This window comes from Notolepis coatsorum, assembly GCF_963971535.1.
Source record: "Notolepis coatsorum genome assembly, chromosome: 1".
NCBI lineage: Eukaryota > Metazoa > Chordata > Actinopteri > Aulopiformes > Paralepididae > Notolepis > Notolepis coatsorum.
Genome location: NC_140165.1, coordinates 98528386 through 98541683, shown reverse-complemented (window position 1 = coordinate 98541683; position 13298 = coordinate 98528386). Strand labels below are relative to the sequence as shown.

The 13298-nt window shown below is 40.3% G+C and overlaps 2 protein-coding genes across 5 annotated transcripts in view; one reads left to right on the top strand and one right to left on the bottom strand.

Annotated features, from left to right (window-relative positions):
* The window catches only part of LOC311244499 (ankyrin-3-like), a gene marked incomplete at both ends in the record, with an annotated part of 104277 nt that overhangs the window by 79124 nt on the left and 11855 nt on the right, over positions 1-13298 (top strand). The gene's annotated exons all lie outside the window — the stretch shown is intronic.
* LOC311229855 (macrophage mannose receptor 1-like) lies at positions 4589-12030 on the bottom strand. Of its 4 annotated transcripts, none has more exons than XR_014619760.1 (5): positions 11932-12030; positions 10969-11161; positions 10180-10263; positions 7520-7640; positions 4589-5334 (listed from the first exon to the last, which is right to left on the bottom strand). XR_014619760.1 is itself a non-coding variant. In XM_084315928.1 (4 exons), exons 1-4 carry the CDS (start codon positions 11933-11935, stop codon positions 5331-5333), a joined length of 285 nt encoding a protein of 94 aa, XP_084172054.1. In that variant the 5' UTR covers positions 11936-12030; the 3' UTR covers positions 4589-5330. The 4 variants fall into 4 exon arrangements, 1 of the variants encoding a protein (XP_084172054.1); XR_014619761.1 differs by having other exon boundaries at positions 7528-7640; XR_014619762.1 differs by having other exon boundaries at positions 7520-7614.

The following is a 13298-nucleotide window of genomic DNA, read 5'->3' as shown; positions in this document are numbered from 1 at the left end:
GTACCCAGCTAGCTAATGTGTCAGCTAGCTGGGTACCCAGCTAGCTCATTCGCAAGGACCATTTTGCGAATGAGCTAGCTACTAGCTGAGGCAAAATTGGGTGTAAAGCCTATGGGACAAAGCCGGCTAGTTAACTAGCTAAGACACGTGCTACCTAGCTAGCTGGGTACCCAGCTAGCTGACACATTTGCAACCTAGGTAGTGAGCTAGCTCATTCGCAAATTTGTCTTTGCGAATGAGCTAGCTAGGTACCCAGCTAGCTAGGTCATCTTTGCGAATGAGCTAGTTGGGTACCCAACTAGCTCATTCGCAAAATGATCCTTGCGAATGAACTAGCTGGGTACCCAGCTAGCTAGGTCATCTTTGCGAATGAACTAGTTGGGTACCCAGCTAGTTCATTCGCAAAATGATCCTTGCGAATGAACTAGCTAGGTACCCAGCTAGTTCATTCGCAAAGACACATTAGCTAGCTGGGTACCCAGCTAGCTAGGTCATCTTTGCGAATGAGCTAGTTGGGTACCCAGCTAGTTCATTCGCAACCTGCGAATGAACTAGCTGAGATGAGTAGCAACGTCTGGGGGCGGACGTCTAGGGGCGTGGTACATGACGCAGATGCTGGTATTTGCATTTCAATGACAGGGCACATTTGATTGGGTCATTCTGAAGTCTGGGGGCAGGGCTAGGCATACAGAAATACGCTACAGCCCTTTCCGTGCACCCTGGATCTGTTTATAGTCCCCAGCTCAACAAATTATGTGTTTTAAAATATGTTGCGACCTTGGATTGTTGTTAAAAACGGAGGGATACAAGCTAAGGTGTGGGGGAGTTGGCGTATATAAGTTGATTGCTTTAAGAACGGAGAGAAATGTCGTATTTACGCTGTTTAAAACGGGCTGATGGACGAAAATCTTTGGTTTTAGCTAATATTATGTGTTTTAAAATATGTTGCGACCGTCGGATTGTTGTTAAAAACGCAGGGATACTAGCTAAGGTGTGGGGGAGTTGGCGTATATAAGTTGATTGCTTTAAGAACGGAGAGAAATGTCGTATTTACGCTGTTTAAAACGGGCTGATGGACGAAAATCTTTGGTTTTAGCCTAACGTATGGGTGGCGTTCAATTCGCGAGCGGGTAAGGGGCCTACGTAATGTTTAAAGAACAACATCTAAGGTTATGTGGAATTTACAAATCTAGATGTGAAGAAAGATTTTGAAAAGATGTTTTAATTTTCTTTTAAATTAGATAAGTTGCCGGTGAGGAATAGTTAAAGGACGTGGCGAGGAAAGATGACGTATATTCGCTTCCGGTTTGCGCGATGAGTTACTGTATAAACGGTTTCCATATTATAGTCCCTTTGCAGGTTGATGTGAACACAACATGCAATACAAAGATAATAAACGTACATACTAATTGTGTAGTAGTTAGTTATTATTATTGTATTAATATTCTACAGTATCGGCAGATCGCTGCCATCTCAAATGAATCTTCTGTACATCCCTGCAACAAGAAAGCCATTGAGAATATAATATATAGTGGGTAATTCTGAAGTCTGGGGGCAGGGCTAGGTAGGCATACAGAAATACGGATACACCGGTTCTGTTTATAGTCCCCAGCTAAACAAACTATGTGTTTTAAAATATGTTGCGACCGTCGGATTGTTGTTAAAAACGGAGGGATACTAGCTAAGGTGTGGGGGAGTTGGCGTATATAAGTTGATTGCTTTAAGAACGGAGAGAAATGTCGTATTTACGCTGTTTAAAACGGGCTGATGGACGAAAATCCTTGGTTTTAGCCTAACGTATGGGGTGGCATTCAATTCGCGAGCGGGTAAGGGGCCTACGTAATGTTTAAAGAACAACATCTAAGGTTATGTGGAATTTACAAATCTAGATGTGAAGAAAGATTTTGAAAAGATGTTTTAATTTTCTTTTAAATTAGATAAGTTGCCGGTGAGGAATAGTTAAAGGACGTGGCGAGGAAAGTTGACGTATGTTCGCTTCCGGTTTGCGCAATGAGCTCTGGGTATCGTAGTTTTAGTGTTTAATAATAATAACTAACTACTACACAATTAGTATGTACGTTTATTATCTTTGTATTGCATGTTCTTTGCATGTTGTGTTCACATCAACCTGCAAAGGGACTAGATGGAAACCGTTTATACAGTAACTCATCGCGCAAACCGGAAGCGAACATACGTCACGGCCGTGGTTCAAGTTTGCAGTTCCTTTCAAATATAGTTGTGTCTCAAGATTCAACGTTACAGTAGTAGAGTAGAGAAATGTTAGAATGTAATAGGACATGTATGGCAATCTGTCTGACAAGGATATGCGAGATTTGTTGATAGAAAACGGAGAATTGAAAATGATTTGAGAGAATATACTGTATTAATCCCCAAAGGGGGAAATTGATTGCCACCAGACGTATGTAACATAAAACACAAACAAAAAAAATATTATAATAGAATACGGCAAAGTGCTTCCAGACAACACATATGGATTAAATAAATTAAATAACACAGTATATATATTCTCAATGGCTTTCTTGCAGGGATGTACAGAAGATTCATTTGAGATGGCAGCGATCTGCCGATACTGTAGAATATTAATACAATAATAATAACTACTACACAATTAGTATGTATGTTTATTATCTTTGTATTGCATGTTCTTTGCATGTTGTGTTCACATCAACCTGCAAAGGGACTAGATTTGTATTACTGTATCTCTATCTCTTTGTATTTAAATGTTCTTATAATTTTTTTATGCTTGCTTATGCCTGTATGTTCTACTGTTGTGAAGCACTTTGAACTGCAACCTCTGTATGAAAAGTGCTATACAAATAAAATTATTATTATCCCATCACTGTCAATGGATGTCTTATTCTTTGACTTTGATACAATGGATATGATTTCTGCTTCACTGACATTTCCCAAAAACATAGACTGCAGTACTTTACTATCTCCTCTCCATCCTTCCTGTAATGGTTCATCGTGTTTTTGAATGGCATCTGCCAGATTTGGCCCCACATTCACAAAAAAATTGTTGAATTCATTAACCACCTCATTCATGTTTTTTATAGTCTTACTATTACTAATGAAATGGCTAGGCATTTTTATGGACGCTGATTTATTTCCCATTACCTTATTTATTATTTTTATTTCTGCCTAACAATCTATTGTAATAATCTTTCTTGGCCCATCTCATAATGAATACTAACTTATTCTTATACACTTTGTATTTAGTTTCAGCAGCCTTTTTTCTACATTTGATCAAATCTCTATAGTTTGTTTTTCTTTTTACATGCATTCTCTAACCACTTTGGTTTTCTATTGTCATTACTTTTTTGTTTATGTTGAACCATTGGGCAGTGCCTATCGTAAAGTGTCCGATAGATATTCAAAAAAGTATTGTAAGCAGCATTGACGTCTTCTACATAGACCCCCCTTGAAATGTATTAACGAAAATGTGTTATCTAATACTATACATTCACTAAATTGTTACTCCGTATAATAATTACAATTGGCTTCAATGGAATTAAACACGTCTTTCTGGGTCGATATCGCATTCAAAGTCTTGTATTTTATCGCCACATAAATATTCGTCTGTTGATTCTGTCATATTTCATGGAATATATATATATTCAACTGCTTTGCATTTCAAGTCACCGTCGACAAACACAGCTGCAGGTAGGATTGCATCCAGCTCACTCAATCAGAATGGAGTGATTGACAGTGTCGAAGGCCTTTTGTAGGTCCAGCATGACCATGCCGCAGTATTTGCCTGCGTCCACCTCTTGTTTGATGTGGTCGTTCAAATAGAGCAGGTGAATTGATGATGAATGAATGAAAATGGGGGACCCTGATGTAAACAAGACGAAAGTCTTTCTCTGGTCTGCATCCCCTTAACAATTGTATGTATTGAGCTGTACTGTACCCATTCTGCAATCTGTTAATAAACTTTTCAATCAATCAATGTGTCAGTGGAGTGGGATGTTCTGAAGCCAGATTGGAATTCGTAGATTAGATTTTTTTCCGCTAGGTACTTTTCGACCTGTTCGTAGACTATTTTTTCCATGACTTTCGAGATGGAGATAAGAATAGAAACAGGGCGGTAGTTGCAATGCAACATGACCGAATGATTGATTGAAAACTGTATTAACATATTGCAGAATGGGTACAGTACAGTACAGCTCAATACACACAATTGTTAAGGGGATGCAGACCAGAGAAAGGCTTTCGTCTTGTTTACATCAGGGTCCCCCATTTTCAATTCATCAGGACATATATGACATACATGACACACAGATAGACAGTACTGCTACATCTATACATTTATGACATACCAGATTTACCAGATTTGCAAATACAGTACCGTTTGTGATACAAAAATAGTCCAGAAAAGAGAGTATATACATTTGACGTAGAAACTGTACATTGGAGGAGGTTGGGTAGGTGGGGTGGGGGGGGGACTGTACATTGGAGGTGGTTGGGGGGGGGGGGGGGGGGGGGGGTCACCCCTACATACGATAAAGACTTTTCCGGTCCTGTCTTTTTTGCTACAATGATGACAAAAGTGCTTGCTTTCAAAATAATGTTTATTTAAGAAACCGGGAAACACATTTGTGTGTATATGCAGGCTATATAATGCATTATTAACAGGTGTTTCAGGTCTAAATGGCTTAGTACTGTTGACATTACACTGCTTGTAGTTATTAGTAAATCAAATAGCATTAATAATTACAGAAAATTATCACTAAAGTGCTATCTGTTGCAGCTGCACATGCAGCTGCACACTTTTCCATAAAAATAGCATATTTGGATAAGTGTGACCATTTCTCAAAAACAGAAAATCATGTATTTTTTTTAAATACAGAAAAGGATCACTAAAGTGCTATCTGTTGCAGCTGCACTGCACTGTTCTCCATAAAAATAGCATATTTGGATAAGTTTGACCATTTCTCAAAAACAGAAAATCATGTATTCTTTTTAAATACAGAAAAGGATCACCAAGTTACCATTTCTCAAAAAATATAAATAAATACAGAAAATAAGCACTAGTTCACTCAGTGGAAATTTCTAGCTCAATGCGAGGTCTGCTGCTGCCGGCTAATAATACGGTCAATACGTGGGGAGATCTTTGACAAGGCAACACGCATGTCATCCTCAAGGCTCAACTTGGCCCTATATTTTGTTTTCAGAGCCGTCATGGATGAAAAGCCAGCTTCACACAGATATGTGGTGCTGAATGGTATCAACACCTTAACTGCTGCATCATGAGATACCCGACTTTCCAGTTGGTGTAGTCCACGACGCTGTTGTCGATCCAGTGCCACTCACCTGAAATAAGGAGAATCGGGATGAGATAATACTAATGCATGAAAAAACAGGTTTCAAGAGACTAAATTAAGTTTCGCATAGCGAAAGCTGGTAAGTAGCCACACACTATACCGAGCGACTGAACACTCGTTTCTCAAAGCCTTCCGTCACTTCTAGAATGGACTACAAGTGTTTTGTTGATTTACATCCACATCACTATTCATTCATCCTTATGCTGTTACTGCCGTCGGATTAGACTTTATTTGATTGGAAGAAGATCCCTCTGGAAAGAGTCGGGATTTGATGCAGGATATCGGCGGTATTATGCTAATTATATTTGTATTTTAACTAACCAGGTCGCAAATTAACCGCAAACAATAAAAATATTTTAGTTTGATCGCCACCGCGGTTGACCGCAGGCACTCGCCCACTATGGATCAGCCCACGCAAAATTTGTGTGTGTGTGTGAGAGAGACAGAATGAGGGGGAGAGAGAGGGGGAAGAGAGAGAGGGAGAGAGAAAGGGAAGGAGAGAGAGGGAGAGAGAAGGAGAGAGAAAGGGAAGGAGATAGAGGGAGAGAGAAAGAGGATAGAGAGGGGGGAGAGAGATGGAGAGGGAGAGACACAGTGGGGGAGAGATAGAATCTGACAAGACAGAGAAATACACTTATTTGTTTGAACTGTATTATCCCTCGCCTGTTACACTTTGTGCATGTGTGAGAGAGAGAGAGAGAGAGAGAGAGAGTGTGTGAGATGGAGAGAGTGTGAGAGAGATATGGAGAGTGTTCATTCAGAGAGTGTTTGAATGAAGTACATTTGCTGAAATACAGTTGTTCTTAATTTTCACAGTTGTTCTTCATTTTCTCACTTGCTATGTGAGAATGTTAGTTATTATGTTCTCAATTCCCCTTGCATTGTTTGAGAATTGTGTGGAAGAGTTTGCTAGTTCTAGTACCCCTTTCGTACAAGTTAACAATAAATAATGGTATTAGGAATAACCACTGGGTTAGTATATTAGGACAAGTGCATGACAGTAAGGTTAGTTAGGGTTAGATATATTTATTAATTGTATTTCAGATATTGGTTGAAGAAGTGTGTCTTTAGTCGACAGCAAAAGATTGGATGAGTTTCGGCTGTCCTAACTGTGGTGGGAAGTTCGTTCTACCATTATGGGGCAAGGACTGAGAATAGGCGGCTTCTCTTTGATGACCCTCCCGGAGCTTGGATAGGAGTAGGTCTGAGGCAGCTGGAAGATGCAGAGAGTAGGGGTCTTGAGGGTGTGTAGTTAGAGACCATTGACCGGAGGTAGGCGGGAGCCGTTCCCTTTGCCACACGATATGCCTGGTCGAGGGCCTTGAAGCGGATTCGTGCGGCAATGGGGAGCCAGTGCAGGTCCCTAAGAAGTGGGGTGACATGGGCCGACTTCGGTAGGTTTGAGATCAGGCGGGAAACTGCGTTCTGAATGAGCATGTAACCAACAAGCATCTGTACGGGGGACTACCAAGGCTGAGCGACAAGGTGGCATCCAGGAGGATGAAACTTGCAGGTCACTGCCACCGACACCAGGTACTTCCGACTAGCAAGCTGGTGCTCTGGGAGCCGACACACGGGCGCCGACCAAGAGGACGTCCCACGCCGACATATGTAGACATACTGAGGAAGGACGCAGGTGTGGAGAGCCCTACGCAACTGGTCGGATGTATGGAGGATCGGGATGATTGGAATCTCCACTGGCGAACCCGTCTGAGGACGGCCAAATTAATGAATGACTACTGGTTTATTGAAGGTTCCCAACCACAGCCAAAAGAAAATCAAGGAGGCAGCCTTTGCGAATGATGCACCAAAGCCATGGAACACCCTATGGACATTAGGCTAGATCACTAAATATTTTCAAAAGTAAGCTAAATACGTACCTCGTTCACCGTAGCCTTTTAATACACTCTGCTACTTATACTCATTACATGCAGTGATTATTGTACTGTAAATTAGAGCGATTTTATTGCACTGCACTATTGCACTATTTTATGCTAATTGCATGCTAATATTATGCCTATGTCTATTTTATGTCCATTATGTCTACATTACTGCTGTGAAGGTGCTATGCAAATTAAGTTATTATTATTATTATTATTATTATTATTATTATTATTATTATTATTATTATTATTATTATTATTATTATTATTATTATATAGAGATATTCAGACCTGGTGACCTCTTGCAGAGAGAGTAGTGGCTGTTGCTGCATGCTGCCGTCTTCCACGTTCGGTCCACGTCCATGTAGACAGGGCTCTACGCTAACCTTTTTCATTAGGGGCACAGGTGCTCCTAAATGAAAAAATTTAGGAGCACACAAAGAAATTTAGGAGCACAGTGAATTTTTTTCTAGTAACTGAGTTTATTAACAAACTCACATTTTTTTAAACAAAAATAAATGTACATGTATAGTAGTACTCTGTATGTGCATGTTCAAATGGGAACGGAACTGTGCAATAGCACCAAAGTCACTGGCCCACACTGTGTGTGTGTGCTAAACAAACTCACAAGGATGGTCTCTCCTTTCTCAATATGTACAAATCTCTACACTGGATGACTGGATGTGCCGCCGCGAGACGTTGTGTTTTGCTACCGAATCTCTTCAGGTGCGGGTTTCTGTTTCTGCAATATTTACAAAACATGACATTGTTTTCCAACTCTAGCCATGGGAAAATGTTTAGCCAATTCACGTTAAATTTGTATGTCTTCCCTCCGGCTCCAGTGGGTGTAGCATCGTTAGCTACAGTGGGTACATTGGGTGTAGCTTCGTTAGCTACAGTGGGTACATTGGGTGTAGCTTCATTAGCTAGTTAGCTACAGTGGCAGGCCTGTACGCTGCGACGAGATCGTCGCAAATTGCCCCCTAATTTGGCCGGTGCGAATGAAAAATTATATCTACTCGCAAGCTTGCGAATAGTGATTTCACCCCTTCATTCGCATTTCACTACACTAACATTAGCCTACAACCAGGGCTGTACAGGCGACATAATGTTGCGGTTGTAATTTCATTAGACAGACCAGCGCGGACATTTAATAACATGCAATTTAATTGACACGAGCAATGGGCTAACGTTAGCTGGTGGTCCCGAGTGAAGCAGGGACGGCGGAGCTATAGGCTAACGTTAGCTGGTGGTCCCGAGTGAAGCAGGGACGGTGGAAAAGTGAGGAAAGGGGGTGGGTTATATTGACAAGTGACAACGCTTGACAACAGAAGTTTAAACATAACTTCATATTTATTAGTTATTCGTTTCTGTATATCATCCACTGTGACTTTCCATCTCCGTGTTAGACTCTTCCTGTTTACATTCGAGTGTGACGTCATCACCTACGGCAGCTTAGACGATCAAAACGCGAACCTAGAACAAAACCCGGGGGGGGGGGGGGGCTGGCTCCCTTGTGCGTTCTCGCCCCCTCTCTCTCTCTCGCTCTCTCTCTACATTCAATGATTTAAAGTAGCCAAACGTTACAGACAGTATAAATACTAACTGGATAGTTGATGATAAACATTTAATTTCATTATCTGAAATATTCTAAAATCATTAAGTCTGCTATAAGCCATTATCCCTTTGTGTGTAATTATTATTTTCTCACAGTAGTATATATATATATAATATATATATATATATATATATATATATATATATATATATATATATATGTGTGTGTGTGTTTGGCTAAAGTGGATAGAAAACACAGTACTGTGCAAAAAAAGGGCACCCAAGAGTTTTTATATAAATAGTCTTAGATGTAAATAATTTTTTTTATTAGTGTGTCAGTAGACTACTCTTAGTACATTTTCATTAAATAATTTTTTAAAGCATCTTCATGGTTTAATAATGCAAACATATGTTGCAGGGACTTATTATAATCATCATATTGGCGTGACTGTATGCATCAAAGGGTTAAATCAAGCATTTTTAAGTGCTTTAGGAAATGTCAAAATATTGCGATATATATTGTGTATCGTGATATGGCCAAAAAATATCGCAATATCATTTAGAGGCCATATCGCCCAGCCCTACTATAATGGTAAAATAGTTATTTAAAAATTTGCCCCTAAAAAATATTCTTTGCCCCTAAATTTCTCATTTAGGGGCAAGTGTGCCCCTAGTGAAAAAGCTTAGCGTACAGCCCTGAGTGGGTACATTGGGTGCTACAGTGGGGGTAGTAGTGAGTGTAGCCTCGCTAGCATGCTGGCTAGCGTCAGTATCTTGGTTAACTATCACCTCTGTAACATGAGCTGCCTCGCCTGACTTCTCATTCTCCGGTATCTTTCGCGCAAAATAAAAATGAATGGGCAATACATGGCTGTATTGTCTGACTCAGACACTGACGCTCATAGATATATCTATGCTGACGCTAAAAATTACTTTCAGTTTCCAGTCGCGTGACCACAGGAAACTCTACTGTGATTGGAACGTTTATGCGGCTGTGAACTGTGGGACTTGTAGTTTTTTAACGATTCTCGCAGCGGAGAAAAAAAAGGACGAATGAGGCTGTACTCTGCACTCGCCGGCCCCACTCGCACGCCGTGCGAGTACTTGATTTTGCAGGTTCGCACACACATATTTTTAGGGGCATATGCGAGCAATTTGCTCGCACTGTAGAGCCCTGACACAGGCGTCGTTCATTGTAGGCTCGTTTCTCCCCCATTTGGTGTAGCATGTCCTTCATGCTCTGTAAATAACTATGTACAGATACCGAGATGTCACACCATGTTACCTGTACCTGTTTATTGCACTATGTTTTTTTTTTTATTGGATTCTATTATATGTTGTACCACTGTATTGCACATCGTTGCGGGCAAGACCACCCGCATTTCATTGTATACCTGTATGCCGTGACAATTAAAACTCTTGACTTGACTTGACTAGGAAAGAGGCCAGTTGTCCACCCACTTGAACCGGCCGCCAGTCTGAGAAAAGAGAAGTCACAAGAGAGAACAAGATCCTCTGTGAACAAACAACTGTCTGACCCAGTGTCCTTGACCCTTTCACTGTGACAATACAGAAGGTTAGCCCTTTACTATCACACAACCGACGGCGATGCTCCATCATTAGCTCCACGGATGCAGAGCTAATGATGGAGCATCGCCGTCGGTTGCGTGATAGTAAAGGGTTAACCTTCTGTCGTGTGGCAGTGAAAGGGTTAACACATTGGTTGCCAGCCGGATATGACAATTTATCGCTTGGATGCCACCACGTTAATCAATGGGAGGACGAGCACATTTGCGAATGCATAAACTATATCTTAAATTATGGCTATGTGTCTAATACACCCGTCGCTTATCAATGACTTGCTTGCAGTCAAAGATGTACAAAACGGATTGTTTTTTCATCAGTACATTTCCGTTTTATACCGTTTTGAATACGAGTATAGTTTCGGAGAGTTCTAGTAATTTCAGAGAAATTCCACGAAAATAGCCATTTACTGGAATACACAAAACACATTGTCATTTTCCGGCTGATTTATGAATAGTTTTCAAATAAACTATAGATTATCGAGAGTATTTGTGTTCTTATGCACGATACAAAAGCGGGCTGAAAAATAATTTATTCGTGCCACGCTCAGCGCCTAACGCCACACACAGAGATAATAATAATAATTTATGGATAATAACTTATGGATCTGCAGGGTAATGAAGGCTTGTATTATCGGGTTCAGGATATTGGCCAGATATGCGTCGTCTGCTTGGCACTGCCTCCTGGCCTCGTCCCACTTCATCTTCTGGGCCACCAGTTTGAAGGAGTCATTGCCCAGCTTGTAGAAAGTACTAGGTGACACGGTTGTGGCGGGGACCACTATCTGAGAATCTGACACAATATGAAACAGTAGTTGTCTTTCAGAAACAAAAGTATGACAGTGTGTGAATGTACCTTGAAATGGATTTAAAAAGCTAGATACATACACCCTTTCACTACCACACTACCAACGGGTTAACCCTTTCACTGCGACAATACAGAAAATATCACAACTTCATTGTACATGAGAATAATATAGTCCCCTTCGGATGTATATATATTTTATTATCTCGTTTTCTTACAAAGTACTGTATATCTTTATGTCATAAACTGCATCTTTAGTACTTGTGTGAATTTAGCCGTACTGTATTGTACCCATTCTGCAATCTGTTAATAACGTTTTCAATCAATCACATCATGGGGGGAAATTAGCTAAGGTTTGATTTGTTTATTTAAGATTGCAGAATAAATACAGTAAAAACAACTGCTAATTGGGGTTGCATAACAGAGAGATAGAAAGTCTTGTTTACATCAGGTCCCCATTTTCAATTCATCATGACATACACGACATACAGATATACAGTACTGTTACATCCAGACATTTACTGTAGTTAGAGTATGGATAAATAGCTAACGTTAAATTAGGCTATCGATATACTAACGTTAGGTAACGTTAGCTAGCTAGCAAGCTATGAACAACCAGTACAGCTAACATGAACGTGTTTACCTACTCTACTTTCGTTAACGTTAGCTGACGTTATGAAAGCTATGATCTGTAATGTCAACTGGATAACGTTAGCTATTTATTCATCTATGCTAATATTGTCAGCTTATTTACTCACCCATTTTGATGTGTGTTTCTCCCGATCATTCAATACATTGTTGACGGTAGAACAATGTAGTTTGAGAAGCCGTGAGTCCGTGACCACTTCCGGTAAAACGATAGCAATTTATCCGGCAACTTATCTAATTTAACAGAAATCAAAATCTTTCTTCACATCTAGATTTGTAAATTCCACATAACCTTAGATGTTGTTCTTTAATGTGTCACAGCAGCACAAACATTCCCCACATTTAACATTCACAAACACTAAAACTACGATACCCAGAGCTCATCGCGCAAACTCGAAGCGAACATACGTCATCTCTCCTCGCCACGTCCTTTTACAATTCCTCATCGGCAACTTATCTAATTTAAAAGAAAATTAAAACATCTTTTCAAAATCTTTCTTCACATCTAGATTTGTAAATTCCACATAACCTTAGATGTTGTTCTTTAATGTGTCACAGCAGCACAAACATTCCCCACATTTAACATTCACAAACACTAAAACTACGATACCCAGAGCTCATCGCGCAAACCCGAAGCGAACACACGTCATCTCTCCTCGCCACGTCCTTTTACGATTCCTCATCGGCAACTTATCTAATTTAAAAGAAAATTAAAACATCTTTTCAAAATCTTTCTTCACATCTAGATTTGTAAATTCCACATAACCTTAGATGTTGTTCTTTAATGTGTCACAGCAGCACAAACATTCCCCACATTTAACATTCACAAACACTAAAACTACGATACCCAGAGCTCATCGCGCAAACCCGAAGCGAACACACGTCATCTCTCCTCGCCACGTCCTTTTACGATTCCTCATCGGCAACTTATCTAATTTAAAAGAAAATTAAAACATCTTTTCAAAATCTTTCTTCACATCTAGATTTGTAAATTCCATATAACCTTAGATGTTGTTCTTTAAACATTACGTAGGCCCCTTACCCGCTCGCGAATTGAACACCACCCCATACGTTAGGCTAAAACCAAAGATTTTCGTCCATCAGCCCGTTTTAAACAGCGTAAATACGACATTTCTCTCCGTTTTAAAGCAATCAACTTATATACGCCAACTCCCGCACACCTTAGCTAGTATCCCTCCGTTTTGAACAACAATCCGACGGTCGCAACATATTTTAAAACACATAATTTGTTGAGCTGGGGACTATAAACAGAACCGTGCACGGAAAGGGCTGTAGCGTATTTCTGTATGCCTAGCCCTGCCCCCCAGACTTCAGAATGACCCAATCAAATGTGCCCTATCATTGAAATGCAAATACCAGCAGCTACGTCATGTACCACGCCCCTAGACGTCCGCCCCCAGACGTTGCTACTCATCCCAGCTAGTTCATTCGCAGGTTGCAAATGAACTAGCTGGGT